Raw genomic sequence first — 22,555 nt, forward strand, 5'->3', positions numbered from 1 at the left:
TCAGATTCTGGGCGATTTGCTTTTTCAATAACAAAATCCTTTGCCATGCCAGCTGTGGTTAAAAGAATACAAAATAAGGAGTAAACATCAACATGTATGATACAGTGCTGCAAAAGCAAAAACTGTAAGGTAAATGATGAGAAATCGGCCCGTTGAAGCCAGGTACCAGGTAACTCACAAGGCAAACTGCGCATAATACCGCACAGCCAAAGGTAGCAGGTGGCAGAGCTTTAACACAGCTCCTGAACCCCAGGGGATGTACAAGAGCTGTGTCCCCTGCACAGGACAATCAGCCTTCCAGCTCTTCATCCTTTCCAAGAAAGCTGACATTTTTACTTTTCACAGCATTTTCAAATCAGAATGATCAAGACAGAAATTTTGGCTATCAGGAATGGAGAGACTGGGTAGTGAAATGAAGGAGCTCGTGATGAAGATGACTGTTGCCTGGACAGACTTTTTCTTTAATTTTTCTGTTTTTTTAAAGAAGTATGCACCCCCTGGAATTTAAATTGTTGATCTCCTCCACGTGTTACCAGAAAGAAATGTCCTTCCTTAAACCAGTAGGCATTTTCAGGAATTTCTTTAAATTCCCTCTGCATCTCTGGATTTCTGAGATTCTGGTTCTCCTGCTCACTCGGATTGGGGCGCAGGAGTTCGGTACCCTGCGTAGCAATGAAAATGGAAAGGGATCCCCAACTCCCGGAGTGACTGGGGCTCGGGCACTTAGCCCCTCCTTCTTCCGAGCCCCGCCTCCCCGCGGGGCGAATCCTATAAAACCATGGTCCACAGGGTCCCTACTGCAGGTCTCGGATTAGTCCGACTTCCAGATCGACTGGATCGCACGCCCCTTTGCCGGAGCAGAGCCTGTCGGAGCCATGTCCCAGGGGCTGTACCACGAGGAGTTCGCCCGAGCTGGCAAGCAGGCGGGGCTGCAGGTCTGGCGGGTCGAGAAGCTCGAGCTCGTGCCGGTGCCCCAGAGCGCTTACGGCGACTTCTACGTCGGGGATGCCTACCTGGTGCTGCACACCGTCAAGGCGGGCCAGGGCTTCACCTATCGCCTGCACTTCTGGCTGGGTAAGGGAGCGCAGGCAGGGCGGGGAGGGGCGAGGCCGCAGGAGGCTGAGACTGGCAGGCTGGAGGGCGGGTGGGGTCGGGGGAGAGGGGAACCGCAAACGGGAAGGGCCTGGGGACCCGTCGAGTCTGTCGTGTCCCCTCCGGGCGGCCGTCTTTGGGAAGGCCACCTTCCCCACGCCAGAGTCCACTGTTGCAAACACCGCTGCAAACGCGGGGCGCAGAGCTGTCTGGAGCAATCTTACCCCACGGGCTTAGACCTCTGTTAGGGCGGTCTCACGGCCTTGGAGGCTGGTTTCTTCAGCTTCTGTCCGTTGCACCTTCCAGTTGGAAACCCCGCTCCTGCCCAGGGTCGCTGCTTAGCGCACCCTGGCTCTGGCCAAGTCCCGCTCACCTTCGACAAGTTCAGTCCTGATCTCCCTGTCAGGGAGGAGATGAAGTCAAACAAGTTTGTAGGCATCCTCCGCAGCTGGCGAGAAGTACTCCTCCACCCCATACACACCCCCGCCGCCCTTTTCTCTGGTTAATTTGTTTTTATTTTTTGCCCTTGGGCTCCAGTTTATATTTCTCCCCACATTGAGGCAGTTAATGCTCTGTGCGACTTTGAATCAGAATCCACTTGCTCCACACTGCTCACACAGCTGGCTAAAAGAAATTCCTGCTGGTCAGGATGTTGGCGACCCTGGATAGAAAAGAGAAAAAAAAAATGCAGATCTTGTTAATATAAATAAATAGCTTTATATGGTTTATGTATTAATTAAATGAGTTGCTTTATTCTAGTAGTTATTTTTATTATTACTACTTATCTATTTGAACAAGGACACAGTGTAAAACTAAACAGCTTCTCCAGCAGTAGTAATTATTTTGGGCAGCACTTGTGCCAGGTTGTCAGAATACTGGGCCTTGTGTGTTCTACTTTTCCACCTTCTACTTTTACTCGTCAACATCCTGAATGTCCAGCCTCTCCCTGTAAGATCCTGTGCCAGTGGGCACACCCGGTCTAACAACACTCCGATTATCCGAGACCTACGGCCTTCTTTTCAAACTGTTTGCCTCTCCTGGACTTTGAGTTTGTTATTTTTAGCTTTATTCCTGAGCCTGGCGGGAGACCACACAAAACCACACACATATATATGCATTTGGAAGTCATTGAAAAGCCATCATTTTTATTTCTAACTTTTGAAGATTTTAAGAAATGAAATGGCAGAAACCATTAAGAAGGGTTGTTCTCAATGGTGGTGAATACCTGAAAGAGACACTCCCAGTGAGAAATACAAAGAGGGAGATGGATTGTTTTTATTATAGCATTTGAAGTTAAAATTTTGTGCTTGCTTGACCAAAGTCAAGCAGAGTTCCAAACACATTTTGGTTTCCCAGTGTAGTGTCACTATTCTTATGATAAATAGTGATCTATTTACATTTTATACCAGAAATCACTGAAAGCTTAATGTAAAACCATGTTCATGAATGAATGATGCCAGATAGAATAGTAGTGTCCTCATCTTGGTCTCTCTATTTGGAACTTGGATCTAGAATGAATAAAAGTATCTCTCAAATGCCACATTTGTAATTTTGGTGAATTAAGAAGCGGAGGCACTGCGTATCTTGTTGTAGACAGCAGTTAAGTTTGTCAGAGGACTGCAAGAGGCTTTGGACACAGTTTGTGGGGTTTTGTTTGTTTGTTTTTGGGGGGTGGTTATTCTGTAGGTTCTTTCTTACTCAAAGAAACTCACTCTTTAAATTTTTTTTTATGGTTTACAGATGCACATTAACTCCATTATTCATTTAGTGCTCACCAGTTTCGAAAACTATAATAGGAAATGCTTTGGGCAGAAACACTTCAGGCTTTTAAAGGTCTCCTAAAACTGAACTTAATAGTGTGTTAATTAATAAGTTAATTCATTCAGTAGTTATTCAATGTGCCTATCATTGTATAAGGCATTTTTGCATGTGAATAATTTATGGACTTTCTCTGAAAGTTTATAATCTCAAAGATACGATAAGACAAGCGATATAACACAGAACAGCTAAACGCTGTGAAAGACACAGTGTCTGTATTTATGGGGAAGCAGGGAAGGAGAGAAGCTTTGACAGAAAAGGGGAAAATGATAGTAATTGGAAGGATTTTGTCCAAGAGAGAATCATGGGGAGCATGGAAAAGTTTAGAGTAAAATGGTCCACTCGGCCTTTAGATGGAATTGTTCGACAGCTCTTCCTACTTTAGTTCCCTGAAGCAAGCTGGATTTCATCCAAAATCTTCTACCCTAAGACCTATATTTGGATGAGTTCATGAGAATTAATCAGAGAGGCAGATTGAGGAAAAGTTCCAAGAGGGAGAGCTGAAAGTTCAGGGGAAAGGAAGTCAACTAAAGGAAGTCAGTTGGAAGGAAGATGGAGGGGAATGACGTTAGACTCAGACTGGGTTGGAGAAGTACCTGGATAAAAATCAAGAAGCAGGCCATGTAAGAGGAGGAAAGGGGAAGCAAGAAGCAGCAGGACAGAAAATAGAAGAGAGGAAGAGTCATCTTTCCTGCCCTCTCTCTCAGAGGCTTTCTATGATACCCTTGCATATCTCAGATGATTTCCTTTTACTATTTTTTCCTTTATTTATTTTACAAAGTAAGAATTTGTTGCATATAACTTAAAAGGTGTTGCACTGGCCCTTCCGTAAAAGCCATTTCAGTTCTGTACGGAGCAGTTTAGATGTACCCACTTCTGCTTCTCGTTACTTAGAGCCTCCTGTCTCTGAGCACAGATGGATGATAAAGCTACTCAGTCACATCCTGGACGTAAGCTACAAACACCCTCCCTCCTCATCTCTCTTTTCCAGTTTTAAATTTTACATAAATGTATTTGAGAGCAGTAAACATTTGTGGTATATCTAGTCTGTGCTAGGTTCTATGCAAGACACTGAGAATCCAAAGAATTGGGTTACAATATACAGTGTACAATTTAAGGAACTTATAATATATAAATAGGGCTGCTGAGGACGCTGAGAAACTGGATTTTTATACATTGCTTGGGGGAGAATATAAAGTGGTACAACCATTATGAAGAAGAGTTTGACAGTTTTTTTACAAAACTAAACTTGCGACTACCATATGACCCAGCAATCGCATTCATGGGCATTATTCCAGAGAAATGAAAATTTATATTCATGTAAAATCTTATACATGTCCATAGAAGCCTTATCTGAATAAGTGAAAACTTGATTTGGTCCAGATTTCCTTCCACAAGTGACTGATTAATCAAGTTGTGGCATATCTGTAACAGAGACTATTACTCAGCAAGAAAAAGGAACAAACTATTGATGCATACAACTCAGATGAATCCCCAGTAAATTATTCTGAGTGAAAAAGACCAATGCCAAAAGGTTTCATACTGTATGATCCCATTTATATAACATTTTTGAAATAACAAGTTTAAACTTGTTGTTATCAGAGGTTAAGGATGGGGTGGGGAGGGGGAGATGGGGTAGTTATAAAAAAGCAACATAAGGGATTTTTTTGATGATATAACTATATAGTATCTTGACTGGGATAATGAATATGTGAGTTTACAGGTGATTTAGAGAACTAACTGCACATTGATGAATATAAGGAAAATTGGGGGAATATGAGAAATGTAAGTGGATTGTGTCAATGTCAATATACTGGTTTTTGCATTCTGTGCTGCACTGTGCATCCATGCTCTTGCTTTAGTATATTGTGATATACCAGACTATACTCTAGTTTGAAAAATGTGATCATTGGAGGAAATTTGGTTCATCGATCTATGTCTCTCCTTCTACCAATACAACTCTGTGGTAATTACTATATCTGTATAGTAAACCTTAATATCAGATAGAGTTATTCCTGTGATCTTATTTTTCTTTATCAAGATGTTTTGACTTTTTCGGGGACTGTGCCTTTTCATATAAATTTTACAATAAACAAATAACCCATAATAAACCTTCTTATGATTTTTATAGGAATAGTGTTAAACTTGTGGATCAACTCGGGGAAAATTGACATCTTTATTATATTGTTTCTTACAGTCCATGAACATTATACCTTTTATTTTTTTTGAACACTGTGTCTTTATATTTATTAAGGTCTTTGCTTTTTTTTTAAATTAACATTCTATAACTTTTAGCATGTAGATCATGTACCTGTCATCACATCTGTAAAACAACTTTGGAAAATTTTCCACATATGTACAAATAAAATGTAAAGCAACAAAATATAAAATAACATAACACAAAAGAACATATCATAACTTGAAAGACATTAGTACAAGATATCAGAAAAGGGAAAATAAATGAAGTCATAAGCAGAATTCATAGAGCAAATGCATATGAGTCTGAACATTGCTAAATTGCATCATGATACTGAATTGCATTCTAGTTTTCACATTCAAAAGCTGGTATTGACTTCTTTAGGATCTTTCAACTTCTTTAGAACAAGGATTCTGGCTTATTCAAGCTGATATTCCTTAGTCCAGCTCAGTACACAAGCATCAAAAGATGATAGCATAATTTAATTAACTTAATTCCAGTTCGCTCATTAATTGCATGCCTGTCCATTTACATCCATCTAAAGAAATCTGTCTTTCAACTTGTGCTCAAGTAAGAATGTTTATGTCAAACACATTATGCTTAATGCTTTTGATATTAACCTTGATTTAAAGTTCCCTCTTAAAACATCTCTGTGCAAATCTACATCTGTATCCTTATTTGTATTTTCATTTATAGATGGGAAAGTGGGCAGAATGTTCTTTCCGACTGCAAAGTTGTATAGGTGTTGTGTTTTTTTTTCCTTTGACCACAACAAGTTTGAAAAATTGATACTATGTCAAATACTCCTACAGCTAGTGGACTTTTTTTTGCTGAGACAATAAATTGCTACACAGGTTCTCTTTGAGAGTAAGAGAGGAATGTAAAGAAATCCAATTCTTTCATTAATATAGCTATTTCCCTTTCTTCAGCTTTGGTTAGTGCTCTCAGTTGGAGTTTCCTGTGAACTGTAGTTTTATTACGACTTCTAAATTTTCTACATCAGTTACTCGTGGAAGAAAATAGCATAACCTAATCACCACAACATGTTACTGCTGATTAGAGTCTGAGTATTAAAAAACTATTGATTCGTGTTGTAGTTTCTAAGAACCTATGCTCCAGAATCACAGAAACCTGCCTCTGTGTCATGTTCTACCAAAGGTCAACTTTATGAAGTTACTTGGCCTGTCGAAGCCTTTACTGCTTCTATTGTAGATGGTAGAAAATATTTTTGCTGCATGCGTTTGCAAAGATTAAATGAGATCATCCATGTAAACCACTAGCACAGTATGTGGCCCATATCAAGGATATTATAAATGTAGGCTGTTATTATTTCTAGAATAATTTATGATTTTTACACAGCTCAGACGCAGTAAGGGTTTTGAAGTGTGCTTTCTAAAATTTGAGTTTTGTCAGGGCTGGCTCAGGTCCCTGTGTATGCAGAAGATGCCAGTTCTGGAGGATTGCTTTTTTTACCTGAGTGAGGTTGCCCGAATGGGATTTATTCTAGAATTGTGAAAATTAAATGTGTGTTGTGTGTTAAATTCTTGGGTTAATAATACCTACATTCACATTCAACGGATGTTAGGATCTTTCTCTTACCCTGCCTTTTCCACTTAGAGAATATAATCTTACAACCAATAAGCTAATGAAGTGAGGGCCCTAAGACTTAAAAATAGGGATAAGGTCAAGTGATGTTCATTTTCCCATTCTAAAAACCACTTGCTTTTCTAAAGCTATTTATCTGTGGCCTATGATGTTCATATTCCTTACAGATATTAACATATTAGCAGACTGATGCTAATAAAGGCTAAAACAATTGGAAAACATTCTCATAGTCTGCTCTGATTAACAAATGAATCTGCATCCTACTAGAATATAGTGCTATATCTTCTCGAACATATACAGACATCAGTGTTGTGTGTGTGTGGATTTTTTTAAAAGATTTATTTATTTATTTATTTATTTTAGAGAGAGATAGAAGGAGGGAGAGAGATGGGCCCAAGCAGACTCTGCATGGAACATGGAGCCCAACATGGGGTTCCATCCCATGACCCTGAAATCATGACCTGAGGGAAACCAAGTCATACGCTTAACCGACTGCGCACCCAGGCGCCCCCGGAGGTGCTTCTTTTAAACAGTTTTTTTAAAAGAATTGAAAAGCAAGGGGCACCTGGGTGGCTCTGCCTTTGGCTCAGGTCATGATCCCAGGGTCCTGGGATCGAGCCCCACATCAGGCTCTCTGCTTATCGGGGAGCCTGCTTCCTCTTCTCTCTCTCTCTGCCTGCCTCTCTGCCTACTTGTGATCTCTGTCTGTCAAATAAATAAATAAATAAATAATCTTTAAAAAAAGAATTGAAAAATAAGAACAAAGCAATTCTTGTAGCTATTAACACAATAATATTTTATATTACAACATTTCTGTCAAAAGATTGTTCTGCTGAAAATGATTTATTGTGTTGATGTAGATATAATTCAAGAAATTCAAGGAAAATTTCAGAGCTTTTCATATAAAAAATTCTGTCTTAGTCATTTTCCTTGCTTGATAATGAATTGCTGTCTTTTGCTGTTTCAGGAAAGGAGTGTACTCAGGATGAAAGCACAGCAGCTGCCATCTTTACTGTTCAGATGGATGACTATTTGAGTGGCAAGCCAGTGCAGAGTAGAGAACTTCAAGGCTATGAATCTACTGACTTTGTTGGCTATTTCAAAGGAGGTCTGAAATACAAGGTATTACATTTGAACTATTTCCATTATGACGCCCTTTCTCTTCCTATCCATGTCTTCAGAGAAGGAAAGTTCATTAAGGACAGGGTTTTTTGTTTTATTTTTGTATCAATCTGTTTTGTTTACTGATGATATATTTCAGAACCTGCTGGATACATAGTAGGTGCTCAATATGTGTTTATGGAACATGGATGTAATATGTGAAACGTTCTGGGTTGATTTCATTTAATATGTTAATTTTTAATAAAGTTAAGAACTTTCAGTAATGTTGTCACAAGAAAGCCCTTTAAAATTTTGTGGAATTCTTTCAATAATTAAATATTGGGAACTTGGGTATTTGCAATTTTTGTTAATGCCATTCTAGAGAACCTCTGAAGTTGCTGCATTTGACCCAAGACTTGGGAATCTCAATTGTTCTAGAATATCATGATGCAATATTTGTAACATTTATAATTCCAGTTACTAGAAAAGACTATATACACATCTTCCAAATCATGTGGTTTGGTCTTGGAAATGATGCAAATGAAGCGAACCATTGAGTTAAATATATGTGTGGTTCAGCCTCACCAAGTCAAGTATACCTACACTGCTATACACACGTGCACACAATTTATGTGTTTTGGCCTGAAACACTAATCATTAACTGGCTTTCCTTCTGGGAGAAAAAGAAGTGAAAACAAAGTAAGTAGCTCCCTTCTTTTAAGGCAACCTTCAACGAAATATATTACCTTCTATGGTAATAGACCCTTTATGGAACTGGCCACCCTTCATGATCTCCCCTGCCTCCAAGAATGTTCAGTTACCATGTGAGAAATACCTCCCTTGACAAACTTTTTGGTAGCAATCCTTTTCAAAACCAGACACACTCCAGTGGGTCTTCTGCAGACTCCACCACCTTAACCTTTGAGCCTGTTAGCTTACTGAAGACCTAAGACCTCAGAGCTAAACTAGAATTCTGAATATATATTAAATTTATCTACTACAATAGTAGGGTTTATTTATACTTTTGCCTAATCAGAGCCTTAGTGAATATTTTGTGATGTCTGTTGAGATGAGGATAAACACTCATAAGTCCCCTTCTCTCTTGAAGTGATTTTTTTCACTCTAGGTTATAAACAACCCTAAATAGGAAATAATGTGTGACTTCTCATTTTATTTAATGCATGTGAGTTCCTACAGTTTATGTCAAATGATTCTCAAACTTCCTTTATGCCAATGAAACAACATTTTGAATAAGCTGGGTCTTACAGTTACTGAAAGCATGTAATAGGACGTCATCTCGGTTATGAACCCATTTCTGTTCCATATGACTTGTTTACCTCAGGCAAGTATGTAAGCTTTCTGTGCTTAGTTTCCTCAAATATATAGTGGATATAACAACAGCTTCCTCATATAGGTTTTATAAGGATTAGGATCAAAGTAAATAATAAAATACGTATATAGTGCATATACAGTCAGTAGGAACTTGTGATATTATTAATCCTTCTGGCTATCAGCAGGACCTCTGAAATCAAACTTCCAGATATATATTTAAAAGTGAACATGAACAAGAAATTTTACAGTTATAAAGTAAGTATCTTCTAATTATCAAGATCAAAATTATTTAAAAATCAGCATTTTTTGGTAAGAGGATATGTGCAAATGAAGGTCAAATTTATCAGCAAAAAAATCTGCTCACTGTCTTATCATTAGTGACGTTGAGCAGATGACAATGTGTGCAGTTGCAAAATACTTGATAAGAAATGTGGAAGCAAAGATAATTTTCCACCCAGAATAGCAAAGACTATTTATTTAAAGATATTATTTATTAATTTTGAGAGAGAAGTAGAGAGAGAGAGAGAATACAACTGGGGGGAGGGGCAGAGACAGAGGGAGAGAGAGAATCTCAACCAAACTCCATGTTGAGCTCAGAGCCTGACACCAGGCTCAATCTCACGACCCTGAGATCATGACCTGAGCTGAAATCAAGAGTCACATGCTTAACCAACTTATCTTCCCAGGTACCCCAGAATGGCAAAGACTATTATGTTGTACTTAATTTCATACTTACAAGAATGTGCTAAGCACTTCATGTGTATTATCTCATTTCATCTAAATAACACTGGTGGTGCAGTTTCTATCATTGTCACCCTATTAAGATAAGTGAACAAAAGCTTTGAGAAATTATGTAACTTAACAAGGTCTAATAGTGGATATGTGACTGGATGACCATCTAACTTCAGTGCCTAAACTGGTAATCACTATACTATGATGCTCTCAGTCTAAATAAATGGCTCAAATATCAAGGTGAATTGTTTTATTTAAGATTACTCTATGAAACAGGGTATCGTGTCTGTTTGGGATGGACACAATTTGACAAAGCCTACCATTACCAAGACAGCAACAGCCATATTAGGTTGCTGTGTTTAAGGTAAAGATTCAGCGAGGCAACATTAAGACCATCTTCTCATGTCATTTAATTGACCCGAGGTTTCTTTTCTTTTTTTTAAAAAGATTTTATTTATTTACTTGACAGAGAGAGATCACAAGTAGGCAGAGAGGCAGGCAGAGAGAGAGAGGAGGAAGCAGGCTCCCTGCCGAGCAGAGAGCCCGATTCGGGACTCGATCCCAGGACGCTGAGATCATGACCTGAGCCGAAGGCAGCGGCTTAACCCACTGAGCCACCCAGGCACCCCCGAGGTTTCTTTTTATGAGGCTTTTTAGGCTGGGGGAGTTCTAAAGGAGTAATATTTACCACTACTTCCTTTTTTTTTTCTTTTTCTTTTTAAAGATCTTATTTATTTACTTCTCAGAGAAAGAGAGAGTGGCAGGCAGAGGGAGAGGAAGAAGCAGGCTTCCCACTGAGCAGGGAGTCCGACTTGGGGTTCTATTCCAGGACCCTGAGGTAATGACCTGAGCCAAAGGCAGACACTTAACCAACTGAGCCACCCAGGTGTCGCTTACCACTACTTCCTTATATTAAATCTCTTTCCCAAGCTCAGTAAGACCTGGCTCTCAGCCATGATTGTAAATAGCAACTGTCAAACATCCATCAGCCAGCAAAACTGTGTTAATAGTGTCAATGATTTAAAGGATCATCCACTTTGCTTTCATTCTGCTGTGCGAAGGTAGAAAGAGACTGGGAGTTTCTAGGGTTAATTCAAACACTATTCCAGAAATACTTACTATGAAATACCAACATATATGAAGCTTACAGTTTTTCTTTTTGCCTTTTTACATCAAATTTTATTAAGACAAAATTAATTTTTAAAATACTGTTAAAGAGGCACCTGGGTGCCTCAGTGGGTTAAAGCTTCTGCCTTTGGCTCAGGTCATGATCCCAGGGTCCTGGGATCGAGTCCGCATCGAGCTCTCTGCTCAGTAGGAATCAGTGGGGATCAGTCCCCCTCTCTCTCTGCCTGCTTCTCTGCCTAATTGTGATCTCTGTCTGTCAAATAAATAAAATTTTTAAAAAATAGTGTTAAATGTTAAATATATCACTCTGTGATATGTATATCACTATATGGCAGTAGCTTAAATGTTATATAAGTATCCTCAGTCTGTTTTATATTTTGTAACATTTTTCAGATCACAATGTTCTTACACTGTTTATCAGATCACAAGGTACTTATTTTTTTAAAAAGTGAAATGGCCAAAACCAGTAATATGTGGATGAAAACTTGTATTTATTTTTATTGTATAATATTTTGTTTATTTATGGCAACCTTGATAAAATTATGGACTGAGAAATTATTATATATTACATAAAATTTGTGGTTACAATTGTCCTGAAGTCAGCTTTTAGCTTATAGTAATAAAGCCTTTCTATTCATGAAGGTCTTTTTTCTGGAGAATGGTGGTAATTTAAAGTCAGTGGAAATTTCAGGACATCTGAGTGGCTGAGCTGATTGTGTCTGCCTTCAACTTCGGTGGTGATGCCAGGGTCCTGGGATCGATTTCTGCATTGGGCTTCTTGCTCAGTGGGGAGCCAGCTTCTCCCTCTGCCTGCCATTGCTTGTGTGCTCTCTCTGACAAATAAGTAAATAACTTAAAAAAAAAAAGTCAGTGGAAATTTCAAACATGTCCTAATGATTACATAGGCAGCTTAATGTCTTTCTTTGGATTTATTATGTACGTTTATGAATAAACTTTTTAAGAATATTTTACTTGTTTGAGAGAGAGAGCATGCACAGGGAGAGGAGCAGAGGGAGAGGGACAAGCAGACCCCCGCGCTGAGCATGGAGCCCGATTTGGGGCTCAGTTTCATGACCCTAAGACCATGACCTGGGCTAAAAGGAAGAGTCATATGCTTAATCATTTTATAGGTTTCTTATACTGCTAATTTTCTTATCATATTAATATAGGAGGCCTTTGAGCAATAAAAGTGATTTGCTAACACTGCATCTTTATTATGCACGTTACCTCATAATTAATTGTGGAAATAAATAAAGTTTATAATTTCTAGCATTTAATTAAAGGAAAAAGTGAAAAGGTAAAAGCTGGTTTCAAAGAAGACAGGAAGATGTACTTGATATGGTTCATTATTTTCCTTAGTATTTTTAAATTGCATATAGTTTTGTTTTGTTTTCAGATATGCAACCAAATTTAGGGTATAAATACTCGGGCCTGGCATAGAAAGAAAAAAGAGAGAGGGAGAGAAAGAAAGAAGGGACAGAAATAAGGAAAAACAATTTTTATAATGTTAAAACAAAGATCATCAATGGGATCCACCCATCCCTGGCCAGGACTCAACTCCACTTCTGTGTCCTAACCCTGTGTGGGCCATGGGGGTTTGGGGGTGGCTAGTTCTCTCCTCACTTGCTCTTGTTACCTCTGACTCTCCTCTACTCTCCTGTCTTTTTCTTCCTAGAAATCTTGTCCGCCTCTCACTTAACTGGTTTTAGAATCATTCATTCCCCAAGAACACGAGCTACTGCTTCTTTTCAGTTATGTCCCAGGTTTTGTCCACTGAAGGTTCTTAGTAAATACTTCCGATGTTAAATTGAATGACTAAAACAGGAAGAGCAAAAGGCCTTAAAAGAAAAAAAAAAAAAGTGTTGATTTTCCAAGGTCTTCTCTTCTGCATACTTAATGTTTCACATGCCATTAGGTGGTTATTTTGTCTTGGCCTGACACGCAGTGTAGGCATGTACACCTGTGGTTTTATATGTTTTCGTATCTCGTTAGAAACCTCATCTGTTTTTGCTTTGTTTTCTGTCTAACCCCCCCACTGACCAGGCTGGAGGCGTGGCATCTGGACTGAATCATGTTCTCACAAATGACTTGACCGCTAAGAGGCTCCTGCATGTGAAGGGTCGGAGAGTGGTCAGGGCTACGGAAGTTCCCCTTAGCTGGGACAGTTTCAACAAGGGCGACTGCTTCATCATTGACCTTGGCACAGTAAGTGTTACACACACGGCAGACGTCTAAAGGAGAGCGATTTGTCTTCAGATAAAATCAGACGTATGTGCTGGGGAAGATAATCCCGTTTTCTGCACATGGGGAGGAGGTCATGTTTATGTGAGAGGCAATCATATCATATGACGAACTGGCAAGTACTGAAATCATACAAAGTGAGACTTCAAAGTTTTTATTCTCTTTGATAGGTTTAGAATGGAGTAGTGATTTAGTTCTTCCTACCATAGAACACACATTGAATCATTTTTAATATATCTACCCTTCTGTCTGAACAGAGCTTCCACTAATTATTTTTGTCCTTAATTGGGTATGGGAAAACATTTTTTCAGGGACAAATTAATTCCCCCAGAAAGCAAAGTTTCTAGGATTTCAGATGGCGATAGGATGAGTCTAAACAGCCTCCCTGAGGAGATTTTAGGGGATATTTTGGGACACATATCACACATATACTACACCATACTATTTCATAGTTTTTAACTATTTTAGAATATTAAAAGACAAGTATGAATATCAAGTATCATCTTAAAGGGATGGGCATTATCTGACTTAGGTTTTTATTTTTTCAGGATAAGAGGCCCCTCTAAGTTCAGGTATACTTATTAATAATTATTTTTTAAAGATTTTATTTATTTATTTTGAGAGAGAGAGGGAGAGAGTACAAGGGGGAGGGGCAGACAAAGAAGCAGACTCCCTGCTGAGCAGGGAGCTGGATACAGGGCTCCATCCCAGGACCCTGAGATCATAATGTGAGCTGAAGGCAGACGCTTAACCAACTGAGCCACCCAGGCACCCCGAATCATTATTATCTTGAAAAGAAGTATTGCAAGGTCTTGTGCTAGACTTTAGAAGGTGGGATTAAGTTGGGTCTTTTAAACTTTGTATAAAGAATAAAAGGCATTTTCTACCATTGCAAACCCATGGGCAAAGCAGAGAAGGCAGGAGAGCCCTGAGCATTTATGATCCCCTTCTTATTAAGCCGTATACATCAGCATCCTCCTCATCATCACAAACCTTTCTGCACTCAGCATTGTACAGAGACCTGCTCTGACCTGTGATGCTTCAGTTAGCCTGAGGCTTGCACAGTCTGTGGAATTTCCTCCCAGTGCAGAGCCAGTGAACGGTGAAGCCAGGATTCAGCCCTGAGGATATCTGATTCCTACCTGAGCATTTTATTTTACTGCCTCTTCATGGACAATATTTGGGGGGAAGCCAAAAGAGTTTATACCACCTGCATGGAGAAGGAACACTAAGGATTTTGAAAATGAAGCCACACAGTCAAGGTTCTGTAAAGGCAATATTAATTTAGAGATTAACTTAGAGATAACACAGAGATTAAGTGTGCAAGGTTATAAATCATTTGGAAAATGGACCCAAGCTATAAACTTAATGGGTTTCCCTCAGTTAGGATATACCTGTAGTTTTATTACTGCTAGTGTATAATTTGACTATCTTGGATCACACCAGCTTGTGTGCACAGTCGCCATCATTCTATTAATAACGTCCAAAGTACATTTCTCAGTGTCACACTTACACATCTGCACCCCAGATGGCAGTACCACTGCCCTGAACCTCACTGTGAATTTCTTGGAAGAGCCCTTTTCAGTTTTAATCGGTAATCCATTCTCCTAACTGGCTTCTCCTAACATTTTTATAGCTCTTTGTCCCTTGATAATTTAGGAAGTGTTTTGACATATAAGATAGCTTTTTTCATATTAAAAAGAGACCTCAGTTTTCATCCAAGCTGAGCTTAATCAACCTATAAAAGTTGGATATTTGATTAGATGATCTCTGGGGCCCCTAAACAGAAGAGACCCTTCTAATTGGTCATGTAATTCCCTACTGCCGTTACGTGAACATAATTCTTTCTTAAAATAACTTTCATGTGTAATGTAATTGCTTCACATATGCAATCATCTTTTTAATTACCATGAATAGCTTCCAGTTCATCTTTCTAACTATCTAATCTTTAACCTTGAGTAGTCATTAACTGCTCTGAAGCCTTAACTTCCTCATTTATTGTTTTCATCTTGACTCTGATTTCTGATGGTACTTCTAACCTTGGCTGACTATGATTCAGTCTCCCCTGACACAGAGTCACATCTGGAAATGAAAGTTGTCATCATGGTTTCCACAAGAGACAAAAAGCCGTAGAGGGTGGGAGCAAGTCACTTACAATAATGCAGGCTGAGTGGTAACCTGGGGTTTTCTGTTCTTTTTTTTTTTTTTTAAAGATTTTATTTATTTATTTGACAGACAAAGATCACAAGTAGACAGAGAGGCAGATAGAGAGAGAGGGGGAAGCAGGCTCCCTACTGAGCAGAGAGCCCGATGCAGGCCTCGATCCCAAGACCCTGAGATCATGACCTGAGCCAAAGGCAGAGGCTTTAAACCACTGAGCCACCCAGGTGCCCAGGTTTTCTGTTCTTAATTTACATTCTTTTCACTACTCTAAGCTAACTTGGTGGGATATCCGATGGTATGGTTCTACAGCAGAGTATCTTGCAACAGTTTCCGAATCTGCTCAATTCAGAATTATGTCTAATCTAGTTTAGAATCTTCTCAAAGTTGTATTGTTAATGAAATTATTTTGTTGAGCAAGTATGGAGCTTCTACATGGGTTAGATAGTTGGGTGCTGTGGCAGGCGAATGGTAGTTCCAGTGACATATTCTGTCTTCCCATGGGTAATGTCTGCTATGGGAGTATGGCCCATAAGTACAGGCTCAGACAGAGCCTCTATTATGAGGACAGAGCCTCTATTATGAGATTCAAGGAAATTATCTGTTTAATAGTAAATTATCTTTATTTTATAGAGTTAATTACCTTTAATGACTTTCAGGTTGTCTCCTGCTCTCATGCCTGATTAGAGACATTTTGAATGATTTTGTTTCAGAGATAGTTGATTGTCTCTTATGTTGTAGAAGTACACCATACCCCAGAGAGATACCCTGGTAGGAATCAAGCAGTACTACATATACTCTCATTTATTTGCATGATCTCTTTTTATGTTACTAATCTTTAACCAGTTGGTATGTTGTTAATGATTTCTGAATGGCGATAAGATCTTGCAATTACCTCGGAGACTGTATTTTTGGGATATGTCACAGTAAACAAAGAAGGACATGGGACCAAAATTTTCTCTACCAATAAAATCTTAACGGTTTCATGATTTCAAAATTACCTTCTTCATTAGACAGTACAAAAAGAAGCCAGTGTAATTTCTTCAAGTTTGTTGCATTATCCAGGTATGAAAAAAGTAGGTTGGACCTCTAAAGTTCTCATCCATCTAGAGCCAGCTGGCCAAAACTAAGGTTATAGACATAACCAAATCCTATATTTTGATTTGATTTTAGGAAGTCAAGTTTTTTGATCAGCAATCACTATTGTTAATATGATATGCCATATACCTTTGAAACATATGCTATTAGAGGATTTGAGACTACTGTAAGTATTTCATGATATGACCATGTAACCACCTCCATCAAAAGCACAAGATTATAAAATTCCCTATTTAATCACTTTGAATGTTAAGAAATTATCAACATTGTAAAGGATGATTTGGATGAGCTATCTTATATTTAGTATATTCACAGAAAATAATATGGGACATGGCTAGATCTTAGCAATTTGGAATTTACTGAATCTTTGAACTGTGAATTTTAATGTTGGTGAATTTATCAATCATCATTTTCCCACTATTTTTAAGGCTTTGAGGTGGTTGAAGTAGTTGTAGAAATGGCTAACACAATCATATCTAAATATATTACAACAAAACCATCAGTAACTACAGAATGTGGATGATAATGGAAAGAATCCATAATTTCAAAGTTGGGATCTGGAACTAACTCTTTTAGAAGTATGTGTCAGAGCCAACCACTAGGGGAGAGTTGGATTTCACAGGAGGAGGAATTTCTGCGGTTGAGTTACTAATTGTGCTGTTACAGGGCATGTTCCATTTCCTTGTTAACTTGTTTCGTCAGTTATGCAGCCTTGCCCCACTCGCCTTGTTCTTTTTTTTTTTTTTTTTTTTTTTTTTTTTAAGATTTCATTTATTTATTTGACAGACAGAGATCACAAGTAGGCAGAGAGGCAGGCAGAGAGAGAGGGAGGCAGGCTCCCTGCTGAGCAGAGAGCCCGATGCGGGACTCGATCCCAGGACTCTGAGATCATGACCTGAGCCGAAGGCAGCAGCCCAACCCACTGAGCCACCCAGGCGCCCCCTCGCCTTGTTCTTTATAACCTATTGCCCCCTCTTTCACTGTTCCCTCCTGCTGCTCTGAAACAGCAGTCTGCACTTCCGCATTTACCATTGGGTCCACAGCCCTCTTTTTCTGACTTTCACTCCCACCATTTCTTTGAAATGTTCATCCTATTGGAGCAATGGCTTCTGCTAAATCCAGGGGACACTTTGTTCCTTATCTACTCCAACTGACACTGTTGATTACTCCCTTTTATTTCAGCCTCACTCCCTCCCACCCCTGGCTTCCTGCTTTTCCTCCCTTTCAAGCTATTCTTTCTCATTCTTCTTCACAGGGTCTGCCCACCCCCTCATGTTTGTTTGTTTGTTTGTTTTTAAGGATTTCACTTTTGATCATTGTCTCTTTATACATTCTTCCTGAGCAAACTTGCCCTCACCCAAAGCTTCAACTATTCATCCACTGGTAAATCTCAATTTTATAGTCTCACTCAAACTCTTACCTGAGATCTATGTCAGCATTTCAGACTATCTCCCAGATATTTCTCGTGTGTATCACAAGAACCTCAAACTCAACAAGTCTAAAAATGGAACTCATTAACTTCACCATCTCATTCCAAAATGGTTTCTCCTCTTACTGTTCTTACCTTGTTGAATGGAGCTACCCATCTTTCAGACCTCAAACTTCAAATCTTAAAGTCATTGAGATGACTTCTCTCAGGGGCTTTACATTCAATTGCTCACTGGACCTACTCTCTTCTACCTCTTGAGTGTCTCCTGAATCCTTCCCATACTCTTTATCACTGTGATACTATCTCATTGTCCTTGCACATGACACTTTCCCTCAAGTCACCATGCTTTTGCTTTGCACACATTGTTTCCTTTGCCCAAGATCCACTCTTGCTCTGCATCACTTTTCTGGTGTCTGATATCATCTCATCCTTAAATATTCAACTCTGATATTGCTCCGTTTATGATGTATTTCTTGGCCTCTTCCTCCCTCTTTCCCCTGTCCCACCTCACACCCCTGGAAAATTAAACAAGCCTCTATCTCCTATTTCTTATCAGCTTGCAGACTTGTCTTGCCATTTTCCACATTTCCTGTCCCTTCATTTATCAACCTCACTCACTCACTTTGTCCTTATTAGAAAGCCCAGAACTTAGAGTCACTCAACAAATGTACAGTCTCATGCAGTCATGTGGATAGAGATATAATTTTCTTTTTTTTCACCTTTACCTCAACCTGAGTTCATAGTTAAGCTTCTGTTTCTTTTTTATTTTTATTTTATTTTATTTTTTCAGTGTCAAGCTTCTATTTCCACAGAAGCATTAAAAATAAAATAGTCTTGTCCTATAAGGTGAACCTTGTTTCTCATGAAAGCAAATCAGACCTATCTACCCACCCCCTTTCCTATCCCCCAGGTATAGAGGGTGTGTATGTGTGATATTATGGCCTGGGGATGGGGGACCGGGTTGAGACTGGAAGTGAGTCTGGTTTGCAGTGTTTAGCCCTCATTCCTCTCTAACATTCATTGAGACTTTGCCATTTCATTCGTTCTTGAGCTCTGGGCTTTGAACTTTGGCCTCTGTCCCAAGATGGTTCCTGGAAAATATCTATGGCCTTACTTTGGTCTTTTGTTATCTTACCCTTTCTGGTTCCGTCAGCCATTATAGTAGCCCCTCTGGAAGTCTGCCTTATTTTTCCCATACCACATGCTTTTGTGGGGATACTGTACCCACATTGTACCCGTGTTCATTGGTCTGACTGCGTGGACACTGTCTGCAGTTGTTTCTACTCTAATGTTCAAGGTCATGGATGAATATATCACAAATGGGTTGGAGGGGAATGCACTGAGCTCTTGTCAGAGATTCACTGCATCTGATCAAGTTTCCTAGTTCTCTTGTAATCCCCATACTCTTCTCTTCTTGGACCTGACCAACCAGTCTCATACTATTTCACGGTGTTAACCCCTAAGGCCAAGACTCTGGTTCCTGATATGCAAAACCAATTTTCTGTAAATTGTTTACAAACTTAAAAATGTACAGACTTAAAAATTTACAGACTTAAAAATGTTCATTTAAAAACAACAACAACAACAACAACAAAATGAGCAAAGTCTTCTTTGTTCTGGGTAAATTTGTCATTATCTGAAAGTAATCCATTTTACTAGTTTTATAAGGAGAAAGCCTTGAGGCAATAAGAAAAGATAATGGGAAAAATAAATCTAGTGTTAAATCTCTAAAATTTACCCTTCAACAGAAGTAGGGATGAATGGTATTTACTGTGCAGTTGGTGTGTGCTGGATGCTACAGTATAAAGATGGAAACCAGATAGTCATTGACTGGCAGGTGCTGTCAAATGGTGAGAGGCACAGACACATACACAGCTTGGAGTATGATGAGGTAGAAGGAGGGACTGGAACGGAGACGCACACATTACAATTAGAGAATGGATGAGGATACTAGGAAAGACTGCTCTCAAGGTATTAGGATTTATGTTTTCATTCTTACAAGCTCACATTAGAATCCTTAGGGAGAGGTTTTTAAAATACTGTGTAATGTGACCCCTAAAGATTCTGATTTTAAAGTTTTGGGATGGGACTTTGTGTAAGTCCTTTTTCAGTTAAAATTAAGAACCATTTCAATATGGGAAAAGTCTAAAGGTGCTGGAAAATTCAGGGTTAATTACGTGTCTGAAAAAACCAGATCAGTTAAAAATAGTTAAGTCACCAATTTGTGTGGCTGCCAGAAGTTATTTTTGATGAAGTGTGACTGTAAAACTTCTTTGTTTCGCCAAATACTCGGAAGAGTATGGAGAACATAATTTCACCAACTCTCCTTATCACTACAAAAACAATGCTCCAGAAGCTGTCATCTGGTCTCAGAAAGTGACACCACTATCAGCAGCCAAGCTAGAGGGGTCCAAGTCATGGCGCTCTCTCCTTGTCCTCCAGTTTACACTCAAAGGGCGTTGTTGACCAATCCTGTAGGCTTTAACCTTCTAGCTATCCCTTGGTTCTTCTTTTTTCCATAGCCACTGCTCTGCCCTAGTTCACAGGCAATCTCTTCCTTTCCGTTCACCAAGCCCTTAGTGGCCATGCACAACCACTCCATTCATCTCCCATTCTTCAGTCAGAGGTGTTTTAAAAATACATATATGCATCATGGAATGATGTTGAGTTGCCTTGGCTTTGAACAACAAGATAGGATGTAAATAAACACTTGTTCATCTAAAAACACCCCAAAAAAGTCATGGTTTAAAGCTTATAAATAGGAAAAGGTAGATTCCTAGAGGTATCTCACAAGTCATTTATGGTGTTTAAGTTATGATTAGAGAGCCTCAGGCAAAGAGGATATCTGAACGCGCTTTTTTTTATATTTTGTTAACTCAATCTAAGGGAAAAGTAAGCACAGTAAAAATAAAGCCAGCAGAGGCAAGGGAGAGCAAGAGGTCTGGCCTCTCTTATGCTTTCATAAAACTGTAGATGTATTTAGAATAAACAACTGAGCAAAGGACAAAAGAGTAACAAGTTTATGCTGAATTCTTTGCACATGTTATGAGTCAACATCACATGGGCTGTTCTGACTGTTCCTTTAAACTCAGCTTCTGAAATCTTGCTTCCCTTCAAGGGCATCGTTGAGCATTGTTTTATTTCTCCTCTTATTTCCTGCCCCCAAAGGAGGTTTGGCTGTACTTTGATGTTTTACTTGTTAACTCTGACCATGTAGTTTAAAGGAAATTTTAGAAACCTCTAGTCTGTCCCCAGTATGGTTGTTTCCATAAATACCACTCACTCCCTTATTGGTGGTCCAAACAGATTGCCCGTAACTGTTGTCTTTACTCCCTCATTTACTTTTCCAGTTATCCAGAGTAATTTTGTTTTCCTTTCCTAGTTTGTGTATTCAGAGTTAATTATAATTGGACAAACTTCAACTACAGGTTGTTCATGGGCAATTTGTACATCAGCAAATTTTGGCCAAAATTTAAGTGCATTTCATTCTGAATTGAATCGATCCTTCCATATTGACAGGGGGTTTTATGTCCCTTCCCCCAAAGAAGTATAACATTTAGTGTTGAATTGTTAAATTCTTTAGAATCTTAGAGTGTAAATAGTTGCCTCTGAAACCATGTTTGTTTTATCATTTTCAGGGTCTCAACTGCTTAAATCAGCTTTACCAAAGAATTTTTATTTAATTCCATCAAAGTATCATAAATAAAACAACTTATGTTTTACTATTTTAAATTTTACTTTTTTTCTTGTTGTTGTAATAGTATGCATCACCTGTTACACCAATTCGGGTATTTTTTTTTTTTTTTAGCTCTGTGTCGTGTTCTTGGTTTTTTTTTAGTTCACTCCCTCCAAAAAACAGGGTAAGTTGAATTATGGGAGCGTTTTTCAAGCACAGGGCCAATGGAGCACAGAGTTTCCTTGTGCACAGAGCAAAGAAGTGGTCTTACCCAGCTACCTCTGAATAGAGTAAGTGTTGGTAGTGCAGCTTATTAATAGTACTATACACATTTATTTAGCACAGTAGAGCTTTGTTAAAATGAGATGTCCTAACTGACATGCTTAAATTCTGTTTAAAATCTAAACAGATTTTCTATTTAAAATCCAAAGCACGTTTTAATGTGTTGCTGCCATGATTGAATGAAATATATTTGCAGAAAAACTTAAGTAGCCTTGAAAAAAGAGGGTTTTTTAAATTAATATTAATCTTTAAACAATTCTGGCTTTGGGCAATTTATAATTAAAGTCCATTTTTTATTGTATTTCTTATCTGAATTCACCACTGAAAATTAAGTCTAGGAAATAAGATAATATGTCAGTTTTATAGAAAGAATAACACAAAATTAACTGAAAATAATAAAAGAGTAAGCATAGCACAAAGCATTAATTTTCATGCCCAATAAGAAACTTTCTTTTTAAGACTTTAGCTATTTGACAGACAGAGATCACAAGTAAGCAAAGAGGCAAGCAGAGAGAGAGGAGGAAGCAGGCTCCCTGCTGAGCAGAGAGCCTGATGCGGGGCTCAATCCTAGGACCCAGAGATCATGACCTGAGCCGAAGGCAGAGGCTTAACCCACTGAGCCACCCAGGCACCCCCCAATAAGAAACTTTCTTTAACACCTTTT

General features: G+C 38.9%; 1 protein-coding gene across 1 annotated transcript in view; it reads left to right on the forward strand.

Annotated features, from left to right (window-relative positions):
* The first annotated feature begins 778 nt into the window (after positions 1-778).
* SCIN (scinderin) overlaps positions 779-22,555 on the forward strand; it is a 76,044-nt gene continuing 54,267 nt past the window's right edge. The window contains exons 1-3 of the mRNA XM_004743424.3: positions 779-1,074; positions 7,680-7,834; positions 13,049-13,210. Coding sequence (XP_004743481.1) covers positions 876-1,074; positions 7,680-7,834; positions 13,049-13,210 — 516 coding nt within the window. The 5' untranslated portion in view covers positions 779-875. The remainder of the gene's footprint in view (positions 1,075-7,679; positions 7,835-13,048; positions 13,211-22,555) is intronic.

This window comes from Mustela putorius, unplaced genomic scaffold (assembly GCF_011764305.1).
Source record: "Mustela putorius furo isolate JIRA1106 unplaced genomic scaffold, ASM1176430v1.1 tig00003845_pilon_pilon_pilon, whole genome shotgun sequence".
Taxonomy (NCBI): Eukaryota; Metazoa; Chordata; class Mammalia; order Carnivora; family Mustelidae; genus Mustela; species Mustela putorius.